The 20,016-nt window shown below is 41.8% G+C and overlaps 1 protein-coding gene across 1 annotated transcript in view; it reads right to left on the minus strand.

Moving 5' to 3' along the window:
* fam135b (family with sequence similarity 135 member B) overlaps nt 1-20,016 on the minus strand; it is a 409,679-nt gene that overhangs the window by 209,537 nt on the left and 180,126 nt on the right. Inside the window, exon 4 of the mRNA XM_069922246.1 lies at nt 9,895-10,034. Coding sequence (XP_069778347.1) covers nt 9,895-10,034 — 140 coding nt within the window. The remainder of the gene's footprint in view (nt 1-9,894; nt 10,035-20,016) is intronic.

Consider the following 20,016-nt stretch of genomic DNA (forward strand, 5'->3'; position numbering starts at 1 on the left):
GGTCTCACTGCTTCGATGTACCTAGGCAAATATCACATTTTTGCTTTATTTATATTGTAAATCACATTTGTGTTGGTCTATAAACAAAAGATTTGCCTCTGAAGCATGAAACCAAGCAGATATGTTTCGACAAAGGGCCTTGGGATGAAGTGCAGGTGGAGGAAGAGGTCTCATAAAATTGCCGCAAACTCAAAATGGAAATGGGGCAACTCTGATTTGTATGTGGAGGTAAAACACTAAAAAGCAATGATAAAATAATTTTATTTTCAATTTCTTAGTGTAAATTCATTAACAAAATAATTTCAGCTGAACTGTCAAAGTCACATTTAAAAATATTTGCAGAATTTCACTGTTCACTTTGTGGCAAAACTGTCAGTCATTTTCAGCCATTATAATCACTTAGTATTTTTAACAATGTTTTATGCCTATCCATATATATTTCTGATCATACAAAATTTGGCAAAGAAATGCTTAACAGTCTGTGCTCAAAAATCTGAAGGTTTTCAAGAAGCACCGAACATTCCATAATAAGAATCTATTTTGGTGTGAACACAAGAGAGGGGAAGAAACAAAATGTGCAGCATTCCATTTCATGTCACAGCCATTTAGAAACAAAAGACATAGAAGCAGAAGTGAATTTTTCCAATCATCGAGTCTGTGAGAGACTCTAAAGAGATGGAACAAGCAGAATCCGCAATAAATAATGTCCCAACTCCTTTTCTAAATTGCAAAATAGATGAGTCCGCTCCACCATTCATCAAGATCATAGCTATTAATCTTCCTTAATTCCATTCTTGCCATTCTATTCTCATAGATCTTCATTTTTCATCCATTTTACCAATAATGCTTGAGCCTCACCTGCTCCTTCCATTTCTTTAAACATCTTTAATATGTGTAGCAGTGCTTTATTTGTTGAATATTTATATTATTCTATAAAGTATATTTTCTCTTGTGCCCACTGCAATGTTAAAATCATACTGTCAATGAATTTATCTGTGAGCCAATCTTTCATTTAAGTGTTATGAGCTCATGTTTCATTTAGTGTGACTGTCCCTTTGAGGATTAGTACAGGCTGCAACCATTCACAGTTGTGGAGAGTCTGGATGGCACTATCAAGTACAAATTATCTAAAAAGTTGATACTCTGGAGGAAGAGAAAGAACAATGGCTGTCTATTCAAGAAAATAGGTAGTAAAAGAATCAAATGAGGGGGACACTTGAAGAAAAAGGATTTCTATTATTAACCAACAGTCATCTGATGAACACGGTGGAGTGACTCTGTGTGAAATGGGCAATTCAGCTGATTCTCCCTGTCAAAGGAATTATTGAACCACCATGACCAAAGGAAACATCACTTTGGATAACCCGTACCTGGGTAAAGGAAACATGAGAACTGCTTTATCAAATCGTGACAAAGCTAATGGTCACTTTGACTGACCTGTGCCTGGGTTTTGGAAGCGTCGTGGAAGTCACTCATTTTGTTTCCCCCTATGCAAGGAAAAAGGGAGTTGTGACAATTTCATCAGAAAGGGTATTTCTCAGGAAGGAATTTGACCAGGATTCGTGAGTTTTCAGCAGTTGAGTCACTCAGTTACTTGCACCTCCTTCATGGTTACTTCGGGGCATCAGTTTAAAAGTCTGCATTTGAACATAGGATTTCTACGATTGAACTTTGGAATAACTTTCCAGAATTGTTTTAAAATAAAAACAGTAACAGTCTTTTGGTGAATTTCTATTGCTGCTGGCCTGCGGCACGACACAAGAGCGAGGTCAGTTCCAGGATTAATCCGCTATTTAGTCTGCACTTCACTCTATAATCCTGCTATTTTTTTTTCACACTCTGGGCTCTGTGTTCAATGTTATTAGTTGTTCTTGTCAAACTCTAATTTGAACAACGTTAAAAATGCAAGCTGTTATGTCACAGGCAATAGAAATTCACCAAGGAAATCTTATATTTGTCTTTAAAACACTAGTTTTATTAATGTCTAATAATAATATTACATATTAATCAAATCAACCCAACTATGCACACATGAACGTGTGTGTGTGTGTGTGTGTGTGTGTGTGTGTGTGTGTGAGAGAGAGAGAGAGAGAGAAAGAGAGAGAGAGAGAGAGAGAGACATACCCAAAGCATTACAGCTTGGCCACAAGATTCTGGAAAGTCATCCCAAAGTTTAGTTTTAGAAATCATTTGTCAAAATCCAGACTTTTAAACTGATGCCCAGAAGTAATCATGACAGAGGTAGGAGACACTGAGTTACTGGACTCCCAAAAACTCATGAATCCTAGTTGATTTTCTTCCATAGAAAAGATCCTTTTGTACGAATTGTTCTCACAACTTCCCTTTTCCTTATGTAGGGGAAATTAATGGAGTGACGTCCACAATGTGTCCAAAACCCAGGTACGGGTCAATCAATGTGATCTTTCCTTTGGTCAGAGTAGTTCAATAATTCCCCTGACAAGGAGAACCATTCAAATTGTCTATTATCACACAGTGATTCCTGCTCCGTATTCGATGAGGTGGCCCCTGGTCAATAATGATTCTGTTTCCTTTATCACTCTCTCCCCACCTGTGTCCCTGGAAAAAGCAACAAGTGTTCCTTTTCCTCTCCAAGGTAGCAAATTTGGGTCCAATCTGTACTAGTTGTTGCCACCCAGTCTCTCCACAGCTGTGAATTGTTGCAGTTTGTACTAGCCCTTAAAATGATATTCACACTATATGGAACAGGAGCTCGTAATAAAGCAGTCTTCAAACAACGTGGCCTCCCCTCTACCACCATTAGCTCAGTCCTCACCTGCACATCCTTCTTTACCCACACATCTGCACCTGCATGCATCAAACACTGGATTTCCCTTCTCCTCACCTACCACCCCACCAGCCTCCACATCTAACATATACTCCTCCGCCATTTCTACCACATGCTGCGTGATCCCACCACCAGACACATACTTTCTTCTCCTCTGCTCTCCGCCTCCCACAGGAGCCGGTCCTTCCGTGACTCCCTTGTCTATTCCTTTCTCCCCACCAATTGTCCCCTTGGCACCTATCTCTGACCGCAGGCAATGCTCCACTTGCGCTCACACTTCTTCCCTCACCAACATTCAGGACCCCAGATTCAAGCCTAGTTCACTTATGAATCTGCAGGGGTCATCGATTGCAACCTGTGCTCTCCCCTACATCACAGGTGCTGGGCGCAGAAAGAGAGAGATCACTTCATGTTGCAATAGTGTGGATCTCCCAGTGACCACCCATTTCAATTACCTGTCCCAGTCCCTTGCTGACATTCCTGCCCAAGGTCTCATGCACTGCCAGACTGAGACTACCTACAAATGAGAGGAACAACACCTCACCTTGCGACTGGACACCCTCCACCCAGAAGGCATGAACATCAACGTCTCTGGTTTCCATTAAAACCCCTCCCCCATTTTCTTCCCCCAACTCCTTTCTTGTTGCTCTGTCCATCTCTCTCTCTTTCTCTGTTCCCTTTTCCTTCCATCTCCTTTCACAGACCCAAAATCAATTCTCACCTTTCCTCTTATCATCTCCAAATAACATCCTTGTCTGTTGGTCTGTTCTCCTCCCCTTCCCATTCTTCCCCCTTTCTTACCTCAGACTTTAATTCAGACACCTGTCTTTTTTCACTTATACCTTGAGGAAGGAATATCTTTACTTCTAACGGGCACTGCACAAGCAGCTGATTTCATCCAGCATTTCTGCACTTTGACAGGTAAGAATACAACAAGAATCCAGTAGCAAACCTACAATTAATTAAGCTTGCCTAACAAAAATGTCAGATAGGGTGCAAAAATTCAGAAAAGAGTTTTGTCGCAGTGGTCTGTTCTTTATCATGTTTAATAATTCATCGTTAATTCTGTTTTAGGTTTGCAATTCTTTTACAGGTAACATTGGGCACACTTACAGAAAAAGATTGTTGCCTTTATCAATGGCCATTGAGAGGTCACCCAAGAATAACTCATTTGGGAAAACTTACCTCAAAAAGTTTGCGAGTGAAGTTTTCACACGAACTGTGATCTGCACAATTTGCAGTCACACTTGCCACACTATGGCTGTTGGAATCCTTGGGGAGCAAGACAGAGAACCATGTAGCCAGAGGAGCAATAGAAAGAGCTGTCATGGAGGTGAAGAAAAACATAGGGAGTTGGGGACAGGGTGGGGCGAAGCACATATCTTCAGTGTGGGTGGCCTCTCTTAACCAATGCCTACCTTCCCCCCCACCCCCACCAACCCTGCTCCACTACTGATCATTGCCGTTGAACATCCATTGCTGGAGCAAATTGCTGCCACTATGAAGTACCAGCTCATCTCTCCACCCTAATCTTTGCCATGTCTAAATGCAATGAGTACTATGTGACCCCATAATAATGTTTGAAATATACAAAACATACAAGACTTCGGCGAGCAGAGGATTAGGACGAGCTTGATTCCTGCAAGGTAAGGCCAGGTAAGATAATTGTATTTAAATTAGGAGGAGTTAATGGAGACAGCAGCTAGGATAATGGAATGTTCTGATTGGGAAGTCTGGGACAGCATAATTGTCCCTAATGACTACATCTGCAAGAGGGGCATCCAACTGCAGCATCTGGAAGACCGAGTTGAGGAGCTGGAGCTGGATGGAGCAGGGTGAACTCCGGATCATTCGGGAGGCAGAAGCAGTAATAGAGAGAAGCATCAGGAAAACAGTCACCCCCAAATGTCAGGAGGAAAGTGATTGGCTGACTGTTAGGAGAGGGAAGGGTTTTATGCAGACTGTAAAGAGCACCCCCGTCCATTCCCCTCAACAACATGTGTACTCTTTTGGATATTGTTGGGGGATGGGAGGGGGGGGGGTGTGGTGGTGGCAAAACAATCAACCAGGAACAAGTTGTGGAGGTCCCGTCTCTGGCAGAGAGATTGGCCCCATGGCTCAGAAGGGAAGGGGGAAAAGAGGAGAGCTATGGTAATTGGGGTCTTGTTGGTTAGACCTTGTTGATGAGGTCCTGAAGAGGGAATATAAGGAGATAGGTAAGACATTAAAAGCAGGACCTCGAGGATGGTAATTGCAGGGTTGCTGCCTGTGCCACACACCAGAGAGGGTACGAATAGGAAATGATCACCAGAGAGGGTACGAATAGGAAATGATCACCAGAGAGGGTACGAATAGGAAACGATCACCAGAGAGGGTACGAATAGGAAATGATCACCAGAGAGGGTACAAATAGGAAATGATCACCAGAGAGGGTACAAATAGGAAATGATCACAGATGATTGTGTGGCTGAAGAGTTCATGCAGGGGCAAGCATTCAGATTCATGGATCATTGGAATCTCTTCTGGGGGTGGTTTGACCTGTACAAAAAGGATGGGCTGCACCTGAACTGGAAAGGGACCAATATCCTAGCAGCCAGGGAGGATTTAAACTAGTTTGGCAAGGGGGTGGGAACCAGAATGTGAGTACAGAGAATAGGGCATAAGGTTAAAAGCATGGTGCTATGTGCTCTAACTTTGTGAGGAATGACAGGGAGGATTCAAAACATATATATAGTCAGTTAGAGGGTTTGAAATGTATCTATTGTAACAAAAAGTGTATTAGGAATAAAGGGGACGAACTTAGAACACGGATCAGTGCATGAAACGACAATGTTGTGGCTGTAACAGAGACCTGGCTGGAGGGAGGGCAGGATTGGTTGATGCAGTTTCCGGGGTTTAGGTGATTTAAAAGGAATAGGATGGGATGTATCATGGCTATAGAAAGGGAGGAAGCTGTAGAGGGAGTGTCCACTGAATTGGTATGGGTGGAAGTCAGAAATAGGAAGGGAGCGATAACTGTGCTTGGAGTAATCTATAGGCCCCCAAATAGCCCTCGGGACACCGAGGAGCAGATTTTGGAATGATGCAGGAAATACAGGGTTGTAGTTATGGGTGATTTCAACTTCCCTAATGTTCACTGGCATCTCCTTACTGCAAAATGGATAAATGGGGCTGAATTTGTCAGGTGTGTCCAAGAAAGATTCCTGACACAATACATGGACCAGCCGATGAGAGGAGAGGCCAGACTGAATCTAATTCTGGGTAATGAACCAGGACAGATTGACGAACCTCTCAGTGAGGTATCACAATTTCCTGAGCTTTAGCACAGCCATGGAAAAGGATAAAAACAGACAAAATGGGAAAGTGGGGAAGGGATAATTATGATGGGATGAGGCAGGAACTAGTGAGAGTAAATTGGAAAACAGAGGCTCAAGGGAGAAAGCACAGAACTAATGTGGAGGAAGTTTAGGGGTCACTTGTTCAGGTCTCAGGATAGGTTTTTCCTACTGGGACACGGAAAAGATGGTAGGAAAAGGGAACCATGGTTGACAAAGCAGGTGAGGCAGCAGGTCAAGCGGAAGGAGGAAGCATATATTTGATGTAGGAAACAGAACACAGGAAGGGTTCATGTAAAGTATATTGTAGCCAGGAAGGAGTTTAAGAAGGGACTTAGGAGAACTCAAAGGGGGCATGAGAAGGCCTTGGCATGTAGGATTAAGAAGAATCCCAAAGCGTTCCATGCGTATGTGAAGAACGGAAGGATGACGAGAATGAAGGTGGGCTGCTAAAGGATAAAGGAAGCAACATGTGCCTGGGGCCAGAGGAGGTTGGACAGGTCCTAAATGAATACTTCGCTTCAATATTCACAAGAGAAAAGGAACTTGAACAGGGTGAAGTCAGAATAGAACAGGCTTGCATGCTGGACCGTGTTGAGATTAAGTAAGAGGAAGTGTTGGATCTTCTTAAAAACATTAAGATTGATAATTCCATGGGTCTGAATGTGATACACCCAGGTTTGCTGTGGGAGTGAGGAAAGAAATAGCTTGAGCAGTAGCAATGGTCTTTGAGTCTGTGGCCCTCTTGCTTAAAAAAAGGTAATAGGGAGAAGAATCCTGGGAATTATTATAGACCATTATTATAGATCCGTGTGTGCAATCTATTGGGGAAGTTTCTTAAGAATAGGATCTATGAGCATTTGGAGAAGTACAGTCTACTCAAGGACAGTCAGCATGGCTTTGTGAAGGAAAGGATCTGTCTCACGAGCCTAATGGAGTTTTTGAGAAGACAAGAAAAAAAGTTGACGAATGTAAGGGAGTAGATGTGGTCTACATGGATTTTAGTAAGTCATTTGACAAGGTCCCCCAATGAGAGATTTGTTCAGAAAGTCTTGATGCATGGGATCCATGGAACCTTGGCGGTGTTAATAAAAGATTGGCTTGCAGGTAAAAGCAGAGAGTAGTAGTGGAAGGAATGTATTCTTCCTGGAGGTCAGTGACCACAAGGATCTGTCCTGGTACCCCTGCTCTTTGTGATTTTTATAAATGACCCAGATGAAGAGACAGAAGTATGGGTCATTAAGTTTGAGAATGATACGAAGGTTGGGGGAGTTGTCCAAGGAGCAGAAGTTTGTCAATGGTTATAAAAGGATAGAGACATGATGCAAAGTTGTGCGGAAAAGTGGCAGATGGAGTTCAATCTGGATAAATGTGAGGTGATGCATTTTGAAAGGACAAACCATAAGGGTGAATACAGGATTTATGGTCAGTTACTTAAGAGTATAGATGAACAAAGGGACCTTGGGTTCCAATTTCATACATCCCTCAAAGTCGCCACACAGGTTGATAGGATAGTTAAGAAGGCCCATGGGATGCTGGACTTAATTAATATATGGATTTAGTTCAAGAGTAGAGAGGTCATGTTGCAATTCTACATATCTCTGGTGAGACCACACTTAGAGTATTGTGTTCAGTTCTGGTCACGTCATTACTAGAAGGATATGGAAGCTATGGAGAGGGTGCAGAGGAAATCTACCAGGATGTTACTTGGATTGGGAAACAAGTCCTATCAGGCAAGGTCAGTAGAGCTAGGACATTTTCCTTTGGAGCATAGAATAATGAGAGGAGACTTTATAGAGGGCTACAAGATTATGAGAGGCATAGATAGTGTGGACAGCCAGCACCTGTTTCACAGGGAAGGATTAGCAAATACCAGAGGACATGAGCACAAAGTGAAGGGAGGAAAGTTTAACGGAGATATGAGAGGTACTTTATTTCACCCCACACAGCGTTGGGGTGTCTAGAATACCTTACCAGAGATGGTGGTGGAGGTTGAAACATTTGGGGCATTTAAGAGACTCCTTGACAGGCACATGTATGGAACAAAAGTAGAGGGCTATGGGGTAGGGAGGGTTTAGTACATTTTTTAAGGAATATATGAGCACATATATGAGCACAACATTGAGGGCTGAAGGGGCTGCACTGTGCTGCATTGTTCTATGTTCTATAAGAAATTCTGGTAGGCGCATCCAGGCAACAGCCATTGACATCCCTTCCTTTGGTTCATCTATACCAGTCACATATAAGGTCCCTTTGTTCATCTATACTCTTAAGTAACTGACCATAATTATTGGTTCACAAAAAAAAAATATTCAGCAGGTCAGGCTACAAATGCGGAAATTCTCAAGGTCAGAAATGCTTCGTTGCAACAATCCCAGGCTTTGGACCTCAAATATTCATTCTGTTTCCACACAGATGCCTTCTGATCTGCTGAGTGTATTGTTTTTCTTCCAGATTTCCAGCAAATGCAGCTTTTTGTAATTTTCTTTTAACTCATATCTCCTTCCCAATTTATAATTAGTGCTCTCTCTCTCTCTCTCTCTCTCTCTCTCTCTCTCTCTCTCTTTAACTTGGGTTATAAATGACGGCTTCACCCACACATTATTTCTCCAATTTCTGTACGTTGAAAAGGTATAGAATGTAAAGGTTCCAGTATTGTTGGGTAATACTACATTTAGAATGTAACACACACGAAACTAGGTAGAGATGCTCATTGCAGACTTTGTCTAAGTCATCACATGAACAAATGATGCCGGTGAAATTACTGGTGCTATCTGGCGAATTGCCTTCAGCAATTTGCTGATCAATCTGTCATTTTTATTATTATTATTATGTTTTCTTTCTTTTTAAAATATTTTATTGATTTCAAAAACGAGTGCAATTCAGTAAGATGGTATGGCCAGTTACATAAACAAAATAAGATATTCCGTATATCACTAACATAAATAAATTGTAAATCATATCCATAATTCATATTCTAAATAGAAAAAAAAACCTCTAATAATACAAAAAAAAAGGAGGAAAGAAGAAAACTGTGGAGAAGGAAACTCAAACCCCTTATCTAAACATGGTGCCAGGTGTTATATGTGACTGGTATTAATAGAAAAACCAAGGTAAAATGAAATATAAGTAACATGGAAAAGATACAAATCAGACAATTTAATTATATTGGAGTAAAATTATATCTGAATTATTAATTGAATAATGAATCTTTTCCATGTTCAAACAGGACATGATGTGGCGTCACCACTGATCATGAGTAGGTGGGACAATGTCCTTCCTTTATTATTATAATTATTATATTAAACATTTGTGAAATACATTTTTGCATAATTTATGCACACAATTATATTTAAGGAACTCCAATTTCTAGGCTCCTATCACCAAGTTTACACTAAGCAAGACTTTACAAATATAGCTTCGCCATTTAGTTGGAGGAAAAACTTGACAGAGAATTGGAGTTGAAACGCAGTAAATTGTAGATGCTGGAAATCTGAAGTCAGTTCAGTGAACAGAAATATTAACTGCTTGTCAACCTCCAAATACTGCCAAACTGTTGACTATTTCCAGCATTTTCTGCTTTTATTCTGAAAACTGAGTGGGATGACTCCTGCACTCTGATTCCAGGGGGCTTGTGCTTTGAGAAACTGTATGACTACCATACACCAATAGTTGTTTCTTTCAAATGCCACTCACCACGACAAACTATGCAAGTAATCATCTTTCCCTTGAGCATGGTTTCCAATAACTCACCCTTTCTCCATCCAACAAGAGGTGAACTCTGAAAAGACTGGGATTGTTCACTACAATCTCTTCATTTCTGTACAGGATCGGAAATATCTTGCTGTAAACTGTGTTGTCATGAATGAAGGGTGGATTGGTGACTGAATCACCTGCAAAACAAAACATGCAATGATTAAGTATGAACAGAAAAGAACTACTGTCCAAAATTGTAATGCAATTTAATTCTGCTCATTCACTCATCACACGAAGAACTCCCAATTAAATGCAAATCATGGTAAGCGACAACAAAGTGAAAACCACTTTTGTGGAGATCCAAACTTCTCATTGTACTTCTAAATCCTTCCAAAAAAATTGGTTAACTTCTTTGCACAATTTACTTTACTGACTTTCCCCAGGTCTCTGTGTCATCTCTCTGTTTCAAATACTCGAATGCAAGCTCAGTCGAGCCACAGAAATGACCATAATCACAAATAAACTTAGCCATTTAATTTTCATCTCTCCAGATGTTCCTGTCCTTGATTTGCCGAGAATTTACTGGAATCTCCATATTTATTTTAAAGTTCCAGCATCTATCTATGGCTCATTAGAATGTCATCCAGTATTAAATGTTTGACAATTTTGAGGTAATGGGGATACTCATGCTGGGGTTTATTAAAGCCAACTAACATGAGGAAAATGATGCTGTTCTTTGCATGATATTAGCAATAGACAATAGGTGCTGGAGTAGGCCAATTGGCCTTCGAGCCAGCACCGCTATTTATCGGATCATGGCTGATCTTTCCCTTTCAATAACCAATCCCAGCCTTATCTACATAACCCTTAACTCCCCTGCCCACAAGAGCCTTATTCAACTCTCTCTTAAATCTATCCGACAAATCCTTCCCCACTACCCTCTGTGGCAATGCATTCCACAGACCCGCAACTCTCTGGGTAAAAAAAAAATCTCCTAATTTCTGTGTTAAATGGCCTTCCCTGTATTCTTAAACTATGCCCTCTAGTCCTAGTCTCACCCACCATTGGGAACATGTGCTCTGATTTCACCCTGTCACGCCCTTTGAAAGCATATAAATTAGTACGATAATGGGGGGGGGGGGGGCAGAGGTAAATATACTGGAGACAAAGGTGGCAGTGAGAAGACACCAGTATAAGGGTGCAGTGACAGGAGGCTGTAAATGGATACATATGAATGAATTCAGGCTATCCAAAACATCAAATGGGACTGGAGAAGTATTGGAGAAGGGAAGACAGCTGAAGAGGCAACAGTTTGATTTACAATTTTGTTATTCTTCTACAAGCTGATCCATTTATTTAATTGAAGTCTTTAATACAGTTTCTGATGTTGGTTAACCTATAAAATACTTACTAAACAACCAATGAATAAACCACTTCTCAAATACTAGTTATTTATGGACAAAAAGGTGACTTTATTGTGATTATTCCCATGGGCCTTTGAGAGCTGTGCTATTTTAAGACTGCACTGGGATATCTACATAAAATTAAAATAACCAAATTTCCCACAGAAATGAAGTAACAAATGTAGTTAACAGGCTGACACAGAACTATATGATCATGTGGTTCAAATTATCGGGTTTGGGCAGTTTTCCTTAATTCTGTATAAATTCTATAACAGATCTATCAGTATTTTATGTTTTTCCTCCTCTTCATTGGGTGAATGTCAAAATTACTTAAGTAGTTTTGATCCTATTTCCATATTTTCCTGACACTAAAATTGCTCCTTCCTTTCAGCTGCGCAACTCAGTAAATAACCTATTTTAAGCCAAGCTCTGCTTTTTCTAATCATTATTTGTTCAAGTTGTGAGGCTTCACTTAAGCCGCTTTCAGGTGGCCAGAATACCCCAACGTAAAGCCACCTGCAAGCGGAGAACCCTGACCCGAGGAGCACTTAACCGGCCCTCCTCAGGTAGGTGTATTCTCCGCTTCCGAGAGCTCCCCCTAGGCACCTGAAAGCGGGTGGGACTACAGCCACAGTCGACAGGAGCCGGCATTTGCTCCGCTGCGCCTCTCCCCGCTGAGGACCTTTCAGATGCCAGAACACCGCCTTCAGCGCTACCACCTGAATGTCGCTTCGCACACACCCACAGCCACTCCGGAGCCGCGTTCTCCCAGTTATTCCACCTGAAAGTGGCTTTAGATTACTCAGCATACAGATCGTTGATTGTCTCAGAAGGGAGGGAAGATTAGGGGGGACATCAGGGTTAAGTTTTTTTTTTACACTGAGAGTTGTGGGAGCCTGGAATGTCATACCGGGGATTCTGGTGGAAGCTGAAACATTGGGGGCACTGATTAGCTCCTGATTACATTGTTCTAGACAAGTAAAAACCGCTGAGTAGTCTAACTGTAGGATAGCTCAAGTAGACCAGAGCAGAGTAATCAATGAATCTTCCAATGGTATAGAACGGATAGAAATTGGAAATGAGAAAAAAAATCCAAAATATGTATTTAAAAATTATTGAAAATGCTTTGCTCTTACGAGAAAGAAATGATTGAAATTTGCAGCCTTTCTTCGGGTAGGTCCCAGGTTAATGCTGGGGTCATGATCGTTGATTGTGTTTAAACTGAACTACTAGACTTGGGCACAACCCCATCCACTCATTGTGTTGATCCCAGCTGTCCCTCAGTTTCATGACATTGCCCACTCATCCATGGAACTCTTCCCTTGGGGGATAGAACATCTTCTGCAAAAACAGTGCACATTCCAGCAGGAAACTGGCACTCTCACAAGATGGTACAAAATGTAATGTTTTGCCCTAATACAAAAGGACGTGTTTTCTGAGATTTCAATGTGCAAGTGAGCAGATTCCCCTTCAACATCTCTGACTTTCAGCAGGCTGAAGCCAACATTTAGGATGCAGGATTTTTCATCCATCTGTGCTAATGACCTTCAATTTAATGAGCATTAGGTTGAAATTCTTCCAAAAAGTTTAATAAAATGGCTAATGCCGGTGAGAGAAGATAAAATCAATTTAATAAGTCTCAGAGAACAACCTACTTCAATATCAGTGAAAGAATCTATGTCATTGACAGAGGGAGTTGACCGATTTTCCATATATCATTCGTAACAGGCATTTTCAGCTAATAGTTTATTGCTTTCATAAAGGTATTAGAAGAGGCCAGTCAGAATCCTGCAACGTCCAGCTCTCTCGTCACAACATCCGAAAGCCATGAAAACAATCAAACGTTTATTTACATGTTATTCCTATTTTTAAAAAAATCTGTACATTAGATGTTTGGTTACACGTCAAAGAGCCCATCTTATTAGTTCCCTTCTGTGAATGGGGGGGGGGGGGGGAAACAGAGCAACAATATACAATAAGTTGGTTCTCAGCTTTAAACTAAATTAGCAGCCTATTAATTGGCAACGGTATTGTTGAATCAAGGGCCGAAAAGTGGAGCAATGAATGGGATTCAGGCCTTTGATCATTATCCAGTGACCCCTGCTGAACATTTAATGGGTGTCAAGTGATAACAAAATTAATATTCATTGTAAAATTCCTCATTCACACTGTTATAGTCATAGAGTACTTCAGCAAGGAAACAGGCCTTGTAATGCCAGTCAACTAGTCCCATTTGGCTGCAGTCTGCCCTATACCTTTAAAACTGTGCTATCCATGTACCTGTCCGAACCTCTTTATAATGTTACAATTCTCCCTGCCTGCACTAATTCTAATGGCTTCTTCCATATACCCACCACACTTTGTGTGAAGAAGGTCCCTCTTAAAACATTTCCTTCATACCTTAAATCTACGCCCTCAAGTTTCAGATTTACCTATCCTGAGGAAAAGAAAATAACTATTCATCATATGTCCCCCTCATAATTTTATAAATCTCTGTAATCTCTCATCCCTCCCTCTTCCCCTTCTCTTGGGCTTCTGCACACTTGGGAATACAGTCCCAGTCTATTTAATCTCTCTTTGGAATTCCAGCCTACCAGTCACAACAACATATTTTCTGCGTCCTTTCCATATCTTTCCTATAGCTAGATAGCCAGCACTCCGCGCAATATTCCAACGTCTTGCACAATTGTTACATGAAGTAGGTAAGCAGAAAAACTGCAAATGCTGTGGTCTGGTGCACCACAGAAAATTTCTGAAGAAGAACCCAGGCTCGAAGCATTGACTGCCTTTTCCATCTGATGGGCCCTGAGTTTCTCCGGCTCTTCTGTGCACTGCAACAGGACGTCCCTGCCTCCGTATTCAGTGCCCAGACAGATAAAGGCAAGCGGGCCTAACACTTTCTTCACCACCTGTCTACCTGTGCCAACTCTTACATGGAACTATGTAACTGTACTCTTCGGTCTCCATTCCACGACATTCTCCAGTCCCTAGCATTTCCATATAGTCTGCCAGCACTCATCCTCTGAGATTGTTCACTAAAAAAAAAATTGCCTCACTTAAGCAGGCCTCAAATTATTCATATTAATTCAATGTTCAGGAGCATGGTTGTCCCACGAAATTCTAGCACGTAGCATAATATTTTTGTGTCCTTTACTGGAACTTTATTGAATCCCATGGGGCCGCTGCCATCTTGGACAAGGTCACTTCTGATGAACAACAACAGCACAGAATGCGCGCAATGGGGGCCACTATCTTGGATGGCGCCATCTTACCAGACCACAAGCCAGTACAGCGGGTCAGACAGCGACGCTACTTAAGTTTCAGTAACGCTTGGCGAAAGCAAGCCTCAACAGTTTGCCAGGTCAATGATGGACATAGAGGTAAATGGGCACAAGACAAGCTACCTGCTCGATAGCAAGAGCATGGAGAGCTTCACCCACCCTGATACGGTGTAGTGTTACAATCTCACGGTGAGACCAGTGAGTTGCAAAGTCTCCATGGCCTCTAAGTCCCACTCAGCAGAGATCCACAGCAGCTGCGTAGTGACGCTGACCATGGATAGCCCAGAATACAAAATAATTTAACTCCTTGTGATACCACAGCTCTGCAGGCCTTTACTACAGGGGTTGGACTTTCAATGTCACCTTAAGAGTGTCACCATGGAATATGACAGGCCCCATTCCCCCCCTCATGGTCTGCAACCAACAGTTTTTAAATGACCAGCCCTCCCATCTGACCGTGTTCAACCAGCAACCTGATCCGCCCACCATGTGCAACCTGCGGGCTCTCCACCCTTGGAATTCCGCCTCAAACTTCTGATCACCAATCTCACCCCCGACGGTAAGCTTGTTTCCACCAATGGGGACAGGGCCTTTATCAAATCAAAGGTAAGGTGGCTCCTGTCCGAGAGGGTCATCGAACCAGCTCCTGGAGAGCTCAGGTAGTGGTGGTTAAGAGTGGGGAAAAACACCAAATGGTTATTGACTGCAGTCAGACCATTAACAGTTTCATGCAACTGGACGCATACCCCCTCCCCCACATAGCCAAACCAAATCACCCAATATGGGTATTTTGCACCATTGACTTAAAGTCGGGATACCACCAGCTCCCTATCCATCCCAAGGACTGCCAATATATCACATTCAAGGCAGATGACCACCTCTACCACTTTCTGAGGGTGCCCTTCGGGGTCACTAATGGAGTATCTGTCTTCCAGAGGTAGATGAACTGAATGGTGGATGAGCACGGGATGCTGGCCACATTCCCCTATCTTGACAATGTCACTATCTGCTGCCACGATCTGCAGGACCACGAAGCAAACCTCCGGAAATTCTGCCTTGACCTCACCTATAACAAAGATAAATATGTATTCCGCACATCATGCCTGGCTATAATCGGGTGCAGATCATGGAGAATGGAGTTATTGGCCCCGATGTTAACCACATGCACCCCCTGTTGGAGCTCCCACTTCCCCACAGCTTCAAGACCCTGAAAGGTGCCTGGGCTTTTTCTTCTATTATACCCAGTGGGTCCCCATCCATGTGGATAAGCCCCACCCCTTCGTAAAAGCCACCTCCTTTCCCCATAAGGCCTTCAGCCACATCAAAGGCAGCATGGCACTGGAGGCCCTATCTTGCCAGCAAATGATTTATCCTGCCGACTGAGCAACGTGCAATCACTTTTATGTTCAAGCAGCGGGGTAAAGTCAAGAATGACAAGATTCCGAGGTAGAGAATCGAACTCTACACCTACAACTATGACATCTTGTACCAGCACAGAAACCTCAACAAGCCTTCATATGCCCTATCCCAAGGAACTTACGCCTATGCAGATAGATTGTTTGCAAGCTCTCCACAATGACCTCTGCCATCCCCAGGGTCACCAAGTTCTTCCATCTCATCAAAGCCCACAGCCTCCCCTATTCGGTTGAGTTAAAGATCAGTATATTTGTTTAAAAGTTTGTATTGCAGAGCCTAAAGGTGTGAATTTAGTGCCTATGTTGCTATTTGATTCATGTCCCAAGTTCTCTCCTTTTCTGGGTCTTCTCAACTGGGCATCCACCATTCCTGGCCTAAGGATTGATGATGTCCTGCCAAGCCATTGCAAACACGACTGTTAATCCATCTGTTCAAAGACATGCAACAGTGGCTCTCTCGATTTGGACTCTGATTTTCTTTCTCTTTTTGCCCTACAGGGAAGCTTCTAGTCTCTGCTTGACACCTTTATCTGTAGGTACAGCCAAAAATGCAAACACAGCATGTGGAAAACACTTTCATATCACAAGCTCTTTCATGCCACAAATCTGCGAAAGAAGCTTGGATGCTCTGCAGATAAACCAACAATTTAGACCTTGTCTTGCTGATCTCAGAATCAGGAAAGCAGCTGCTGCCACTATAAATAGCAATACTACCCCTGTGCCGGAAAGAAGGTTAGCAAGAGATTCTCTTTCCATAGTCTTTAATTGAAATGACTTGTGTGGGAAGCAGCAAGGTTAAAATTATATTCTCCCATCCAAACAATCAACTTGACCAGAGCATTGAAGGCAAATGGCAAAGCAACAGACAAGATTTATAAGAGAGAAAAACAACTAATTGTGCACATGTGCACACACATGAGGCTAAAACCCATGTGGCTAAAACCCATGTGCAAGACTGCAAGCGTTTTTGTGACCTTGCGTGTTATTGTGGCTATGAGGATGGAAGTGGATCAGGAGCACGTGTGCCTGTGAATGGATGTGGCTCACTTTCTGGGTGCATGCGTGGAGCAAAAGGGAATGTGGGACGGGGTGGGGGAGAGTCAAAAGTGTGCGTGAACCTAGGTTAAAAAAAAAATTAGATCCTCTGAAGTGGATCCCAGATCCTGACAGTTCCTCTTTCTTCCTTCCTTTTTCTGTTTCTTTCTCTCTTATCTATTTACTCTTTCTTTTTTTCTATCTCAGGATTTTGTTTGGGGGGCTGGGGCTGGGGCCATTTGGTAATATGGACAACCTGTATCATTGACTTTTTAATTTCAATGTATGTATATGGGTAAAGGTTCATTCCTGATACATGTTTGACCACAAAATTAAAATAAGTCATTCAAACAAAAAGGCTGTGCGCAAATATTTGTGTGTGTGTGTGTGTGTGTGTGTGTGTGTGTGTGTGTGTGTGTGTGTGTGTGTGTGTGTGTGCGTGTGCACGTGTATTTTGGTGTGTTTTGTGTGTGTGTGTGTGTATGTGTGTGTGTGTTTGTGTGCGTGCGTGTGTTTTGTGTGTGTGTGTGTTTTGTGTGTGTGTATGTTTTGTGTGTGTGTGTGTGTGTTTTGTGTGTGTGTGTGTTTTGTGTGTGTGTGTGTTTTGTGTGTGTGTGTGTGTGTGTGTGTGTGTGTGTGTGTGTGTGTGTGTTGAGGAGCGTATACATGTGAATGTGTGTCCACCTATATCTAAAAGTGCATGAGTGCATATGCTTGCACCCTATGGAAGGTCACGTGAAGATGTCAGAATAAAGAACAGGGAGTGCATTACTGCATTTGAAGATTTTGTGGACATACACCAGGCTTTGCTTTTAAAATCTAATCCAAAAGGAGTCAGTTCTTAGCTCCATTTTGTGAATGGCATTGAATTTATCGATGCTGCATTTGATTTCACTGAAATGAAAATGATCCTTTATTTTTTCTATCAGGCTTTTAAATTGATTATGTTGCAATCTGTTCATGTTTAATTTATAGCAAAGAGGTAATCAATTACACAGGCACAAAGTCCTAATTTGGGTTTGGACTGAGGTTATGTGATTTACTTTCAAAATCTAAAATTTATTTTTATCACAACATTTTTTATGATTAAACCCATCTAACTGGAAAAGATGACTCCGTTATCTTTTATCACCCTGAGATAGAAATACATAAATCTTGACAAGTGAGGTTTAAAATATTTTTCCACCATACATTTAGAGATGCTGGAATCTTCAACTTAAACTCTAAGTTAAAGATGAAAGGCACAGAATAGTTTGGCTTTAGCTGGAGGGGAAAGAGAAATTAACTGGCACAATAACACAGGCCTTGGGACTTTCTAATCATGTCAGTAGGTCATATGTATCACCACAAACTTTTTCAGCTGATCAAAGAGAACCAGCATAGATTTATAAAAGTCAGGTCATGCCTGACAAACTGATTAATTGACTTGAAGAGATGACATAAGTAATAACAATGGGAACATTTATGGATGATATTATTTGCATGGGCTTCCAAAATGCACTTTAATAAAATGTCTCCTAAGAGTCCCTGATTCATGAAAGCTGAAGCAACTGGGATTGATGGAGAATTATGGGCTTGATTTTTAAAAAAAAATTGGCTGGAAATAGAGTGGAGAGAAAATAGCAGGATGTAAGGTTAGTCCCATGAGGAACTATGTTGAGTGTTAGAAATTACACCCATGTGCACATTTTTAATTGGGTAGAAGCGGTTTTCTGTTGGTTAGATAATTTCCCTATACATCTGCATCCTGTAGAAAAATGGCCTGAGCAGAACCGTACGTGATTTCCCTTTGAGATGGGGTGACAATTACACAGCATCAGTCACGCGGATATATCAAATGCAGTTAGTTCTGTGAATGCCAAACTGAACTGTACACCCTTTGTTCAGTAGATTAAAAAAGACAAATCCCACAGGATCTGAAATTACATAAATTAAGGGTTCTCAATGTGACATCAATGTTCACCTTGCAGCCATTTCCATGCTCAGTTTTCATTCCTCGAGGCGAATATCACTAGGAATATCACTAGGAACACCCTTGAGGACTATGGTGAAGCGATTTGCATTTGAACTGGAGGGAGACTAATATCCTTGTGGGAAGGTTCGCTGGTGCTGCTCTGGAGAAGCTTAAGCTATATTTGCATGGGCATGGGAACCAGAGTGCAAGAGCAGATAGTGGAGTGGAGGAGGAAAAAGACTGCATATTTATGCACCCTGGTTAATGTAGTAGTTAGCACAATTCTATAACAGTGCCAGCAATCAGGACAAGGCTTCAAATCCCGCACGGTCTGTAACGAGATTGTACATTCTCCCCGTGTCTTCGTGGGATACATAAAGTTGAGATTGTAGGTGATTTTAACTTTCCACATCTTGACTGGGACTCCCATACCGTAAAAGGGCTGGATAGCTTGGTGTTCATCAAAAGTGTTCAGGAAAGTTTTCTAAATCAATACATGTATATAGAGGTACCAACTAGAGAGAGTGAAATACTATATCTCCTATGAGGCAGGGCAGGTGACAGAAGTAAATGTAGGGGTACATTTTGGGTCCCATGGTCATAATGCCATTAGTTTCAAGATAATTATAGGATAGGTCTGGTCCTCAGGTTGAGATTCCATATTGGAAAATGTCCAATTTTGAAGAAATGAGAAAGGATCTTTAAAAGCATGGATTCTAGCAAGGGCATGCATAATTAGAGGGAGGCCTTCACGGACAAACTTTTGAGAGTTCAGTGTCTGTATGTGCCAGTCAGGATTAAGGGTAAAGTTAACAGGCCGAAGGAACCTTGTTTTTTAAAGGATGTTGGAGAAGTGAGAGGTGTATAGAAGGTATAGGCAGCAAGGAGCAAATGAGGTACTTGAGGAGTATAATAAATGCAAGACTTAAGTAGGAAATCAGGAGAGCGATGCAAATACTAGATGAAGGAAAATCTTAAGGGCTTTGACAGATCTATTAAAACCAAAATGATAGTAAGGTCAAAATAGGTCCTGAAAATCAGAGTGATCAGCTATGTATGGGGCCGGGAGAGATGGGGTAGATCAGCATTTA

Source organism: Narcine bancroftii, chromosome 2 (assembly GCF_036971445.1).
Source record: "Narcine bancroftii isolate sNarBan1 chromosome 2, sNarBan1.hap1, whole genome shotgun sequence".
Taxonomy (NCBI): Eukaryota; Metazoa; Chordata; class Chondrichthyes; order Torpediniformes; family Narcinidae; genus Narcine; species Narcine bancroftii.